The 14,370-nt window shown below is 38.2% G+C and overlaps 1 protein-coding gene across 1 annotated transcript; it reads right to left on the reverse strand.

Moving 5' to 3' along the window:
• Nucleotides 1-2,765: 2,765 nt before the first annotated feature.
• On the reverse strand, nucleotides 2,766-11,648 carry lrrc17 (leucine rich repeat containing 17). The gene is made up of 4 exons (XM_057324503.1): nucleotides 11,491-11,648; nucleotides 8,376-9,228; nucleotides 5,238-5,393; nucleotides 2,766-3,365 (listed from the first exon to the last, which is right to left on the reverse strand). The coding sequence occupies exons 2-4, from the start codon at nucleotides 9,124-9,126 to the stop codon at nucleotides 2,953-2,955; spliced, it is 1,320 nt and encodes a 439-aa protein (XP_057180486.1). The 5' UTR covers nucleotides 9,127-9,228; nucleotides 11,491-11,648; the 3' UTR covers nucleotides 2,766-2,952.
• Between the last annotated feature and the right edge of the window lie 2,722 nt (nucleotides 11,649-14,370).

Genomic DNA, 14,370 nt, shown 5'->3' on the forward strand with positions numbered 1-14,370 from the left:
ACCCTGTCGGTACACGATCCGGGATGCCTGCACGATACGTTCTGCAAAATAATAAAGGAGTTGTTACATGAACATACACGATTTTGGTTACATGTGGAATAAAGTCTGAGTCTTTCTGTCACTGCAAACCTTCAGTGTCCTCCATACTCCCCTTTTCGATTCATTGCTGCATGGCATAGGCCTACTTAACTTGCTGTGTTTCGATCTGAGGTCAGTATTGTCAAAGACGGTTTTTAGCTGCTAATATTAGTTAACTTTAAATCGACTCATTTTGTATTAGTATGGGTCTATATATAGGCTAATATATGTATCTATATAATCTAAATGAGGAATAATCCCTTCAATGGTGTTTACAGAACACAATAAGGAACATAATATGCATTTCTGCCTAGACTATCTGCACTTACATGAAGAAAGAACTACAAACAAGTCTGGGGAAACGTTACAGAGTATTTCAACGCATAGTGTGCACACAGAAGTGACATGAGACCAGAGGTGGACAGTAGTGAAAGTCGCGGTACAAAGGTGCTCAAGCGTGGAACAGATCGTGATGTGTCGTCGCTAAACAGAATTATCTACTACGTCATTATGCGCATGCGCGGACGGATCGTGCAGGCATCCCGGATCGTGTACCGACAAACCCTGTTATGCCAGTAGAGGGCGGAAATTGACCATATTTGGTCTATCGGTTTGTGTGAGAGATTGGTTGCTCGTGTAACGTCACAGATTGTCCAGATACATATTTTCTGTCACAAATCTTTCACACATATTTGTGTGTTATTTTACTGGTAAGCGGTGGGTTTAATATATTGTGTGTTTAATATATGAACAGTAGGACAACAGACACAGAAGTGAAGCTGTGCTGAACGTTTGTTTTAGTTGCCTATTTAATTATGACAGTTAACGTTAGCATCCCGCCAGCTAGCTTATGCGTTCATAAATAAACAGTTATAGAAGGATTTGTTGAGATTGGCACTTCTTCTGCTTTGGCATTGCAGGCTACAACCTCTTGATATCTCTGGGCACGAACCAGCCGGCTTGCAGTTATTTATAGTTTTGGTAAGTGTTTTAACTTTAAAAGGACAATCGTATAAACCAGTCCTAAAATAGCCATCATTTCCCCACAGCATAATATTGTATTTGTGTGAGTGAAAGCAAGTGAGCAGAGAGAGAAAGAGAGAGTTGTCTTATTTGAACCTTCATCATTTTACACAGGTCCTCCAGAGAAGTAAGCTAAGTTGTTGTGCTGTTCGCAAAGGTACATGCATTTAGAACAACAGAAATGACATACACAACCCTTAACACAATGAGCCATAGTGTTATGATCAATTTTTATAATCATGCATTTATAAGTGACACTTAGAAGCAGATTTGACTGTGTTGTGATGAATTGGTATAAATTATTTTGTAAGCCTGTTTCTCATCATTTTGTGAATCAGTTTTCCATTCCCCAATAAGCCTCTGTGGAAAATGTAACAGCTTTCTGTTTTTAGTTTCTGCTTTGCATTGTGGGATACAGTATGATGGGAAGTATTGGCTCCCACTAAGAGCTTAACCAGTGTCTTAGTTTTCACTTACTCGTGCATTTATCACGTAGACCTCTCATCTGCGTGGCATAGGAAAGAACCTTAATGATGGTAGGTTGTGTTTTCCCTCTTTCAATCCAAACATCCAGAGTATTTGTGTTTTTTTATTTACAGGTATGACATCCTAAGACTGAAAATAACAAACAAACGATATTGAAAGAACAATCATTCCTCAAGATAAGGATTGGTAGATATGCAGAGTCATAGTTACGTGAGGAAAACTAGAATGATGCTTCTCAAGCTGAAAACATCTGTGTTGCTGAGAACAATTATCATTTATATAGATGAGCTATTTACTTTGATTTCCTGCCATGTATTCTTTAAATTGCAGTCCTCATGTGACCCTCCACCTGAATGCAAAATAGTTATGCCAGATTTTCACTGCCGCAGTGACCAAACCTGAAGTTCCGTCCATGATTTTCATAACATCTGTTTTGTTTTAGATAGAATGGAGATAAAAACTAGGGTCTGGGGAAAAACAGTGGTACTACCCCTTCCCCCTTTGAAAAATGCGTTTGTTATGTTTCAGTCATTTGGGTCCTATTTTCTCTAGACGTACACATCGCATGCGCGTATGAGCCATAGCATGTGGACTCCAACTGGTACATGATATCAATGTGGGTGTTTTGAAGGGAAAAAATATAATAATTCACACTTTAGCTTTAAATGTACTCAATGCAAGCACATGAATGATTTCCTGTGGTCCAAAGCGTATCAGAAGGTCTTCTTAATGCATTGTGCATGAAGTCAGCATTGGATTCTTAATGTTGCATTTGACGTACAGTAAACTGATTTTATGGTTTTCTTGTTTATGTCGACTACTCTCATGGCAGAGCAACAGTATGAAGATAATCTTGCTTAGCACGTTGGTTAAAGTTAAACAGTTGACATTTTTCAAGTAGCTAGCTATAAACGCAACACATCTTGTATATCAGCAAGCACAGGGCTTTGAAGGTAAGCCCGGCCTTGAGTACTGAGGTTTGTTACCACCACGATTACACAAGAATGCATATTAAAAGGGTCATGAACGGGCAAATCACTTCACTTCAAATAGGTCACTTCACTTCAAATACGTTTTTCTTTTCAGATATAAGAAGTCGTTGACAATGAGAATGCTAAGTGTAGGAAGTTTACCATACAAAATCAATGAACAAATATTGCACCAATCTGTGAAAAAAAGAAAAAAAACTATTTTATTTATAATAATTCAATTTTCAAAATTACTCATAAAAACATTCTAAAATACGTAATCATCAAGAATCTATAAACGTGACTTAAAGTTGAATCTCTGATTCAATCAGTATTTAGCTAGAAAACGCTCTGTTCGTGAAAAAACAACAGTATTCCCAGCATCACAGTTTGCGCCTCAAGTCAGACGAATGATCTCATATTTTTTCGGCCCTCTGTAAGGTATAGGCCCCAGTTCTTCTTCCTCTGTCTCAGCAGTGAGCTCTTGAGCTGTGATGCCCGCCGGGTCCGCCGTCTGGCCAAACTGTAAGTCTTTAGGACACTCTCCGTTATAGGTCTTCACATAATCCTCCACCGACCAACCTCGAAACTCCTCTGGTTCACCGCACACCAGACCTGTGTGGTAGACCCCACGATGGTGCTTGAGCCAGTAGATCAAGTAGTGAATGTTGTAATCACAGATCCAAGGGTTGTTCCCCAAAGATAGTCTCTTCAGGAAGTAAAGGTCTTCCAGAACACCGTACTGGAAATTTTTCAGGCTGTTGTTGGAGAGGTCCAGCTCGTTCAAGTACAGAAGGCCGGCGAAGGCAGCTGGACAGAAAAAGAAAGAAACGGTTAATAGATGGACCTTCACTTCAATATTTTTATTAATTCAATTAGCATATTTAGTTATATTATTGACATATTTTGTTTATTTTATATCAACCTTTTACAACATACGTGATAAATTTGGTGATTGTTTTAGTTAACATGATTACGCTTTCAGTTTCCTCTTAAAGAAAAAGTGTACTAGATGTTAAACAATATTTTTAATAGCTTTGGTAATTCACTTAAATGACACTTGTAACAAATTTACACACAGTGGTCTTATACACAAATAAGCCAATTTTTCTCAAATTCCATAAAAATTCTGGTGTTTGCCTTTCTTTGAATGACAATTTAATTCATTAGTAAGTAGAAATAAACTGAAATAAGTTTAAGGCACTACAATTATAATAATAAACCAAAAACTAAACTATAATAAAAATAATTAATTTTATATAGTAACATAAGAAATAAACAAAGAAATAATAAAATGACAAAAATCATACTTAACATAAAAACAAAACATCTAAGAATAAAAGCTTATTTAAAATATTATTAAAGCTAAATAAAACTAAAAACAAAACTATAATAACTATAATAATACATTGAAATATGAATAGCATTAATTGTTTAGTTGACTGCATGCATCAACTTTTAAAGCCCTACTTTTTTCATTACATCAAAAGCATACACTAAAATACAGCTAAAAAAGTGGATGTGTCCAAATGCATTGCACAATGGGGACACCCCTTCGGTTACAAAGAGAATGAGAGCGATTTGAAAGCTGTTTCCCTTCCTGTGATCTCTGAAGTGTGACTGATGAACTAACCAGAGGGCATCGTCCTCTTCCTGTGCCTATATGTGACTGAATATGTGTTATCATCCCTCGCATGGGAACTGTTGGATGACACACCCTGCTGGTCTGTTAATTAGAGCACGACCGACTCCGATTAAGTGCATTTTTGAGGCAGTTTAGAACGGCTTCAATGTCCTCATAATTACAGCGACATCAGCAAATGTTCATCTGTGTTTGTTTTATTGTGGCGAGAAAACGATTGAGGTGAATTCTGCTTATTACTAAAGACAGTTGTGAGGAACGTTCAGAGTTGTATTTCCATAAAAACGCTGCCAAAGGGAAATACTTCAAGACCAGTTGTTTACATGTCCATAATTCTTACTAATAGTAATGTCTTAATGGATTTGCCTAGAACCAAATTCAGGTCTGATTATGAAATGAAAGAAATTAAACTTGAATCCAACCTTCTCGAAGCCAAAGCAGTTTTAAAGTGTCTGCTCAGCAAGAAATTTGCTTACGAATTTTACAAGCAATACTGGTGTGTTCAAAGAACCCCCTGCTCTGTTTCATGAGCATCATAATGAAAGCGCTGAGGGTTTTTTGTTTTCTCCAGACTTTAGGGGTTTTGATGGTTGAGCTGAACTGCACAGTTGTGGCACACTTTGAATTAACTCTGTTCTTTACTTTTCTTTATAAAATCCTATAAATCTTTCATATCCTTTCATTTACCCATTGCTTCGAGGGATGATAGTGAGATATATCATACTCTCCATGAAGCCAAAAATGATTCAGAGGTCTGAAGTGATTCTTTCAATCCCAGTGATTTATTCATGCAACAAGGATTGAACACTGCACATTTCCTGATTCTAACCGTTAAGGGACTGACAGATATAAGGATTCAGGAAGACCTCAACATACCTTACAATGTTCTGTGTTTCTGTGCTCTACACACAAGATGCTACAAAACTGAACTGAGCTTCCAAACCCAATCTAAAGACGTATCTAAAACATCATCTTTTTCCGTCGTTCTTCAACAAATGGATACATTGATGTCTTGGTGTTGTTGTGTACCGCCGGCTCACCTGTGTCGATTCTTTCTAGACTGTTTCCACTCAGGTTCAGGAGTTTAAGGTCTTTAACAGTCACAAACTCCTTGGGTCTCAGCTGCTTGATGTTGTTTTTGGACAGATCCAGTCTCACGATATCCAGCGGTATATCCGCTGGCACGGTTTTAAGTTCTGCAGAGGAAAGAGTTTGCATCAATGCATTTGGCAGACATTTTTATCAAACGCGACTGACAGACAGTGCATATGCATTTTGTGAGTTTGTGTCTTCCTTGAGAAAATCACAATTTCATTATTAGCTCAATATTATATTAAACTGACAAAGCATACAGGATGTAAAAAACAAGTTACTAAACCAGCATTGACCTGCATGAACTACAGTAAATTGAAAATTCATTCTTGTCCAAGCTGATTTTGGTTCTTTTTTAAATAGATTATTTTGTAAATATTGGGTTGTACAGATTCCCCATGTGTTTGCAAGACACTTTGAAGAACGTTCTGTAATCCAAATGATTTCCAACCCAGCAGCCATACATGGCAGCATCTGTCACAGCCATTGTTTAACATGCCCTACAGTCAGTCAGTTCAGCGTTGGTGGTCCGTAAAGCTCTCGAACACTTAACGGCACATACAGTTGCAAAAACAAGCGAGTATCTGTGTGTGACGCTTAAACTCTATGCAAAGCATGTGCGACAATAATAGCGGCAGAAGGGACTATTTTGGAAGATTCTGGCCTTGAGTGCTTATGCCCTTGTCTCAACCCAAATGGCTCCATCAAACCACACAAGCCCATTTATTTATATAACAGCAGAGAGGACTATTAAATCCTTGCACATGGCGCATGTTTGGTTGTAACCTTGAAGAATCTGTGAGACATCGCTGTGTCTTTGATACTCGAAAATGCTGTGGAACTCAGCTTAACATGTGCGAAAGCTATGCTTGCTTTTGTGCTGCCAATTACAAACACAAATTGTGTCCGTAGATAGTGCTAAAATGATTTATGACAAAGTACTGTATCTCTGCCGTCTGGATGCTTTTAAATCATAACCAAACTATTGGACATGCTGTTATTCTCGTGACTAATGCAGGGAAAAGCCTTTCATAAAGTGCTTGGCGTCTGTTTCTGCACAAGGGTTTATGGGTTTACTGCTGACAAAAGATTGCCAGCTATCCCTTAGGTCCCGGGAAAGATGATATAACCGAATCAGCGCGTGAGTCGGGTTGATGTTTTCGGGAAGGAGAGATTCAGAATGCCTCACTCAGCTTCAGAATGCTGACTCAATCTATGGGAGAAAAACCCCAAATCCCACTGATTTCAAAATCTATCTGACGTCATTTGTTTCACATGGACTGTATTGTATCTTTCTTTTTTTGCTTGACTCATCTAACCCTAGCAACCGTGACTTGGCAAGGTCTCGTCTTATTATGGATGTCAAAATAATTTTTCTAGTTTGTCATGACAATGGCAAAACCAACTTTGCTTTCCAAAAAAAATCATCCACAATACAAATCTAAATGCTAGTTTGTGTTATTCCAGAGTGCATTTAGAAAAAATAATAAGATGCTGATTTGTTTGATCTGATTGCAAAGTATCATTGGTTTCATCTGGAAAACGTTTAACATGCAATGTTATTTATTCATTTATCATGAGGTTCCTCAGTTTTCTGTGATGTTTTCACTTGCATTACTTTCACTTCACTTTAAATTATATCCGAAGACAAAAATCTCCCTTCATACTTCAGCTAAAAGCAGAATGTACACTTATATTAATCTTCCTGCAGGAAATTTTCATATTTTTTATCCTCCTCTTGCTCAAAGTTCTTCCCCAAGACAGTATGAGACATACAATAAAGACCAACACTGTCCTTGGTTTCCCATGGAGATCATGTATAACGGATGCAATGATGTTCAGGAATTCGTAGGAGGCTTTTTAGGGGACAAAGGAGAGACTTTTGAAACACAATACTGACATTCAGAAAAGTTATGGTGTCTTGATAACAGTCTGAATATGGCATTTATGTGTCTCCAGAGAAGGGGATTCCAGATGTGTGAACTGGAAAGATCCCTCAGTTCCTTTCCACTAGTTCTCTTATGTTTCGTGTTTCCAGACGTTAGTTTCCAAACATGCTGACTAAGTAGAATTACGGAAGTTTTCAGAACGTCAATAATATATCCAAGTGGTCCAAGAAGTATCTGTTTTGTAGTTTTCCCCAATATTGGCTATACATTGATATTATTAACCAAAAAAGCTAAATCTACTAAAGCTACAATACTATCGGAATAAAGGTAAATTTAAGTGGAAAATTTTGCTTACTTTGTGTTTATTGGGATATCAATTATATTTTGTCTTGACTGGCATTGCTTGAGAAACCACTATAGAGCATATGATGCTACTTTTTATTCAACATTGTAAATCTGTTTAACAGAAACCACACATTTTTCAAGCTAACTGACAGATTTATTTGTTTTATTGCCATCTGACTCGTACAGACTCCCTCAAAAGATTTTTCATATTCATATTTTAAACAACCGTAGACGTGATTGAAAAACAATGTACTATTGAACTACTAATCACAAATTTACAGTCAACAATACTGTAAAAAACAAGCACTGTGCCTTCCTTTTGGAAATTACCTGCAAAACAATCTTTCTTAAAAATTCAAGTTGCACACGAGAGCTTGTTTATGCTTGTCTATTATTATCGGTTATTGCTAAGTATTATTATTGGTTATATAAGGTTAGGGGTTATTATTACATTTTGGCACATAACTTGTTAACCTTGGCAAAAACTTGCCCAGCTATTTATTGAGGAGAGATGCGCTATTACTTTATAAGCAAACTAGCTAAGGTAAATACCATACCATGAGTAAGAAAAAGCCACCTAACAACTGCATGACAAAATGTTAAACAATAAGAAAAACAAAAAAAACATCAATGTCCTTTAAACCACACACAACATCCTAAAATCATTGCATTAAGTTTTGAATGTGCAAGCACCATACAGTATGGACACTCAATTTGGTCATTTGCCTTTCAGCGAACAGTAAAAGTAAAACGATTGCTGTCATTCTAATTCAGATGAAATAATTTCTCCTATGTGTATATTGACCAAGAACAGTCCCTCTAATCTCTTTATTCAAGATCAGATATTCTCACCTCTGTTTCTGCAGTCCAGGTGGGGTACAGGGTGCATGTAGGTATGACACAGAGTGGACGCGTCAGATTGTTTTATCGGAGCTGGTAGCTTCTCATGCTCTGTTTGTGGGATTTCTACTTTTTCCTGCTGTGGGATGCACAGCTGATCCACATCCAGCTTCTTAAGTTTGCTCCCCCAGAATGCAGTGGGCTCTGCACACTTGGCGTAATTGCCAAAATGACGGTTACTGGGGACCTGTATGAACCGCACCAGGCTGTCCAGCTGGCAGTCACACCTCCAGGGGTTGTCATGGATACGCAGGTACCTTAGTTGCGGCATTGGAATCAGCACATCCTCGATTACCACCTGCAGATGGTTGTGCTGCAGCAATAAAGTTGTAAGTTTGCTGAGGCCGCTGAACGCGTTCTCTTCTATGCGTGATATTTCATTTTGCTGCAAATCGAGGCTTCTCAGGTTCCGGAAATTGCTGAAGGTGTTGTCTCGCAACACCTGGATCCTGTTCCGCGCCAGCAGCAGGTGGTCAATATCCTCCGGCCATCCCAACGTCACTGCTTTCAGCTGGCGCTCTTGGCAGTCTAAGTATTTTTCCCCATTGGCCGAAGATTCCTTGCAATCCGCCGCAAAGCGCTTGACGGCGCGAGCCCGGCCTCGGCCCCGCATCCAGCGCCCGCTTCGTCCCTCGTCCTTTCGCGCATCGGCTGCCCAGAATACCGGGAACAACAGTAGCAGCAGACCGCGGAGCAGCCGCATGGCAAACAACAGCAGCTGGATGAATCAGTATAGAGTGGACTCTCTGGGTAACCTCGAATAGCTGGGAGCTTTGGGAAGAGTGAAGGGGTCCAGCTGCCTTCCCTGAGAAATGACAAACCAACCATAAATAACCACCCTACCAAGAGCTGCACTTCAGACATTAAGAGAGACGACATAAGGCAAAAAAGAACCTTTTGTGTGCCTTTTGATTTAAAACCTGATAACATTTCCTTTAAATATTAAGCATGCTCAAATGTATTCACATTTATTTGCAGATGTATGTAGTGGCCTTCTCATGTTATCACTTGAATAAAAAAAGTACAGTTGAATGAGTAGGAAAAGCTCTGTAACAAAAACATGGTCCGTTATCTTTAAGATTTTGATTTTGATAAATATTGTAACTGCACAACTATGAAGATATTGCAAGCTTGTTAAAATATTATATTTCAGTAGCACTTTCTCCACTTTCTTTCTTTCTACTCTTATTCGGTTAGTTTAAGAAAGTAGTTTTACATGCAGGAGCATTGTAGGGATGGAAACCTGAAAATTGTCTTGAGGTAACAGATTAGGGCTGTTTCCCGGACAGCTCTAGCATTTATCTTAGTCTGGGACTATAGGTTTAAGGGCTGTCTGGGAAACCGCCCCATTCTTTGTATACTGGTAAATGTGGATTATCATTCAGTGGTCTATCAACTAGTTTTTATTATTCTTTCATTTTCCCTTTCATGCATGAATTATGACAACCTTTTCTTTACACAAATCATTTCAACTTTCATTTTCATTTTCCGCTTGAGTAGACATCTGATTAGGATGTACAGGATGATGCACTAGTGAGTCCCTTGTAGTGATGATATGCGACTTTGCTGTCAAAACCCATCCATAAGCAAAAATGTCTTATAGTTATCCATACATCACTTCACATTTTTTTCACTTGTCTATTAATATCCAGAGACAAATAATTGTAAGCCATTGAAAGTTTTTTTTTCTTCTGAAAAGTCTAAACTGTGATTTGCACTATGCTCACCCAATGCTTTGAGTTTGGGCCAGACTTGTAAGATGGGGAATCCTGCTTAAAAAACATTATTATTTTTACAGTTCTGTCACTCTATACCTTTTAACTGCTTCAATGCGTGTTTTACTTTCTTTTCTTGTCGCAAATTTGTTACACTCTTCTGTAACAAATTGCATTGGAATGGCAAATGGGAACAGTTGGATTGCATTGGCTCACTGAATTGGATGACTTGCCTTGTTGGAATGCGTTCTTGATCCTTTCCATTCAGCCATACATTCTCAAGGTGGCATGATCCGTTCTTTAGTCACGCCACTACCGAATTATTGTTAAAATGAAAACAGTTTATAGGTTTGTTCAATTTCCCATAACTTATTGAAGGTCTTTCTAGATCATGTAAACTTTGCTAATAGAGCAGACATTAACAGGAAGCACTCTGGGATTCAGGTGAATGAATCACCACAGCACAGCCCTTATGTGAAACCGGGGTTGCCATTGGCTTTGGTTTAGTACAGTAATACCAACAAGCAATGAAAACATCAATGGTAAATGGAGCAGAACTGGACAATGTGGAAAGCAGAGTGTGCATTTTCCATGCCACCCAAACTCCAGGTGATCCGGTCTGTCCGATAGAATGCTCCTGATTATTTCATGGCCAATGTTAACAACAGGAACCCCCTGCATACCCCCACCATCCCCACCACGAATCCATTAGGAAAACCCAGAGAGAGGGAGAGAGAGAGAGAGATGGCCAGCAGTGCTTAATTAAAACCATTTGAACTTCCTTCATGGGGAGGAAAATCCTCAAACACAGGCATTTTTTTCTTCTACATTTTTTCTAGGTCAGGGCTGAGTGTTTTCCTGAATTAATTTGAATAAAGTTAGATTTACAGTATCCCACTCCTTAGAAAAGCCCCAAAGTTGCACTCATTTTTTCCCTCATAAATAATAGGTAAACCCCTTAAAAAAGAAACATAAAACAACACACATGAGGTAAAGAATGCACTCCTAGACTCAACACATGTACTGTATCGTCAACCAACAGTAACATCTGGACTGACAAAAATCAATCTTTCCATCTTAAATTTATACAGTACAAACATGCATTCCGAACATGCATCAATAACGCCGGTCTTAAGGTGTACGTACATCTTGCACAACTGCTAGACAAAGTTCACACAAACCGGCTGCAATGAATGAACCACATCCCAGCCAGAATTAAGATTAAGGAAGCGTGCCAGACCAAGTGCATCTGCAAGAGCGCAACATACTGTACGTTTGCTTTCGCTGGCATTGACGGATAGATTTTCCCATACCTACACATACAAATGGTAATAATATAATTCCTTAGGTACCTGTGCACAGGGAGTCGCATCCAAAAAGCTCATCCAAACTGGATATGTCCTATAAGCCTGTTATCTTTTTTCCTGTCATTAACTATGAGCTGCGCTGGATGTCTGAATGGAGCGTGCCGTTCCGCGGGCTGACTGTATGTGCATGAGCATATGTGTGTGTGTGTGTGTGTGCGTGTGTGTGTGTGTGTGTGAGGCTCAGTGCAGCCCCCAAGCTTGTGCCTGGTTTTAAATTACATGCTGTGTCTCTGTGCAGGCGAGCAAACCCACATTTCCCTGTTACAACTGTCTCCAGGCTTCCAGCACTCCAGTGAGTCTCTTTATCAGCTTGATGTCAAAAAAGCTGTGTGGATGAGGCAACCTCATTAAAAGCATTCGAAAAGTGTTTCTAGACTTTTTAAAGGGATAGTTCATCCAAAAAGGACAGTTTGCTGTTTCAAACGTTTGACTTTCTCTACTGTGATTTTGTATTTTGTTAAAAAATATCCTGGATAGCCTTGTGGTTAGTGCTCCGACATATGGCGCTGTTGCGCTCCGGGCGACCCGAGTTTGAGTCCCGGCTTGTGGTCATTTCCCGATCCCAACCCCATTCCCACTTCGCTTCCTGTCCTCACTCTCCTACTGCATTAATAAAGGCAAGGGGCCAAAAACAAATCTTAAAAAAAAAATCCTGGTGATGTTTAAATATAAAATAAAGCAAAAATAATAAAATAAACTATTTAAAAAATATATATTGTTAGTCGTTCTAACAGTTTCTACTAAGTTTTATGATATTTTATGGTGATTTTTTTGTGCTCATTGGCCGTTGCATTCACTTGCATTAAATGAAAATATTGAGATAGGATTAAAATTGATCTTTTGAGTTACACAGAAGAACGCATTGATAAAATGGATATTGAAACATGAATGAAATATGGATTGTTTAAAACACTGGGTGAATGATTTGCTTTTATCTGTGTCAGTGTCCTCGAGGCTGTTTTTTACATGATTGTTAACAGCACTCCATAAATGAACAGAACTTCCCCCATACCAGGCCCCTGTGCAAAAACAAAACCTGCCCTGCCGAACTTTGATGTCTCTGTATCCAAAAGGCGTTTGCATGTGTTGTTTTACATGGACCAAATAATGACGTTCTTACCAAAGAATAGTGAAAGAGACCTATAACATCTGTAACGTTTCATATAGCGTAGAATAAAAAAAATGTTTTTTTATATTCAGAATTGTTAGTTAACAGTCAGATATTATGTATTTAAAGTTTTTTGCCTGTTGCTATTTTCACAAACTGTGCCTCTTTAAATATTCATCCTTTGTCACATTTAACAGCAATACCTGCCAAACAGGACAACGCTTTCAGGGTAAAAATAACTAAAGCTGAAAACCCAACCAAGAGGTGTTCTATCATTTATCTCTTTGTTTTTATTTACTTTTATTAAAGCCAATTATTAGATTTCCATCTGATGTTTATCATTTGGCTGAAGGGAAATTTATAATAAATGCATGAACATTTTGTTGTTTGCTTGCAAAGATGCAGACATTTTATCTTATCAGGTTATATTTTTCCTGTTAGCCAGTATCATGTTGCTCTGGACTTCTCGAAAAACACCCTTTTTGGCATTTTACCATGGTTGGATTGGACGTGCATTGTGTTTCTCCTGTTGGCGTGGATACAGTGCCTGCATAGGGATATGATTAATCTATATAGTTTGTATAGTCATTGGACTTCTGGGAAACCACACGGTAGACAGCACAAGTCCGTATTTATAGTAATGGATAATTTACTGTATTGTTATAATTACTAATGTGTAAAAATACACTGTGGGTTTATACTGTGGCTGGATCCCAGCTGGAATGAAAACAGATTCTTGGTCTCGACAAGTTTAGTTGCACAAGACATGATGTAATCCAGCATGCACTCCCAGGAATAGGAATATTTTGGCGTGGAGTTAAATTCGACCATTCCATCAGACAGTTGATCAGACCTGGACATTGCTAATAAAGAGCAATTAAAGTGGATGTTAGACTTAGCCAAACTTCTAACTAAGACCATATTTACTAAATAATGTCATGGAAGTACTTGAACTGTTCATTTAACAAAAAATATATTGTTATATATTTTTATGTTATATATATGCTTTTGCGACTATTTTCTTTGAATTCCTCATGATGGAACATGTGTTGCAGCAAAAAGTTTTTAGGTGTTTCAGACTTTTTTGTAGTATGAACAGCATGAAATCTGATGTTAAAAGCTCAATCCAATTGCACATTTGATAAACAGATTGTTTTCATGCATTTTAGTGTAAACAATCAGAGCAGATTTGACATGTGTGACGTCGTACCAAAGTGCAAAATATTTTCTAGAGCTGGGTCCAAATATTACTCGTACGGTTCGTATAGCCAACTTTGTGACATTTACTATGTAGTGAATAGTGAGCACATCCATTATTGAAAAATGACATTTTTGCTGTCTAAGATGCCTTGATAAACACGGGCATATGCAAAATTTCCATTTTTCTAGTTTCTTTCCACGCCGACAGCTCTCAGTTGTTGTATAGGTTTCTTTAGCGTGCTGACATTTATGTCATTACTATTGAAACCAATACAAACAAATCCCGTTTCATTACCAGCGAAATGACAGTGTAAACACTTAGCATCACTCACTACATGTTGGGTTTGAAAAACCAAATGTATTTGTTTACAATTTAAATATGGTAGAGTTTCTGGTCTTCTGGTCTTAAGGAGGTGGTGAACGATTTCTTTGCCCCCTTGGTCATAGTGTTTGGCATCTGTTGTGGCGTCTGTAATATCTTGAATGACATAAACTTTAATGTAACGTGTAGTCTGCTATAAATTTGCATTGAATTCATAAAATTGTTGAAAAAAGGG

This window comes from Triplophysa rosa, linkage group LG24 (assembly GCF_024868665.1).
Source record: "Triplophysa rosa linkage group LG24, Trosa_1v2, whole genome shotgun sequence".
NCBI lineage: Eukaryota > Metazoa > Chordata > Actinopteri > Cypriniformes > Nemacheilidae > Triplophysa > Triplophysa rosa.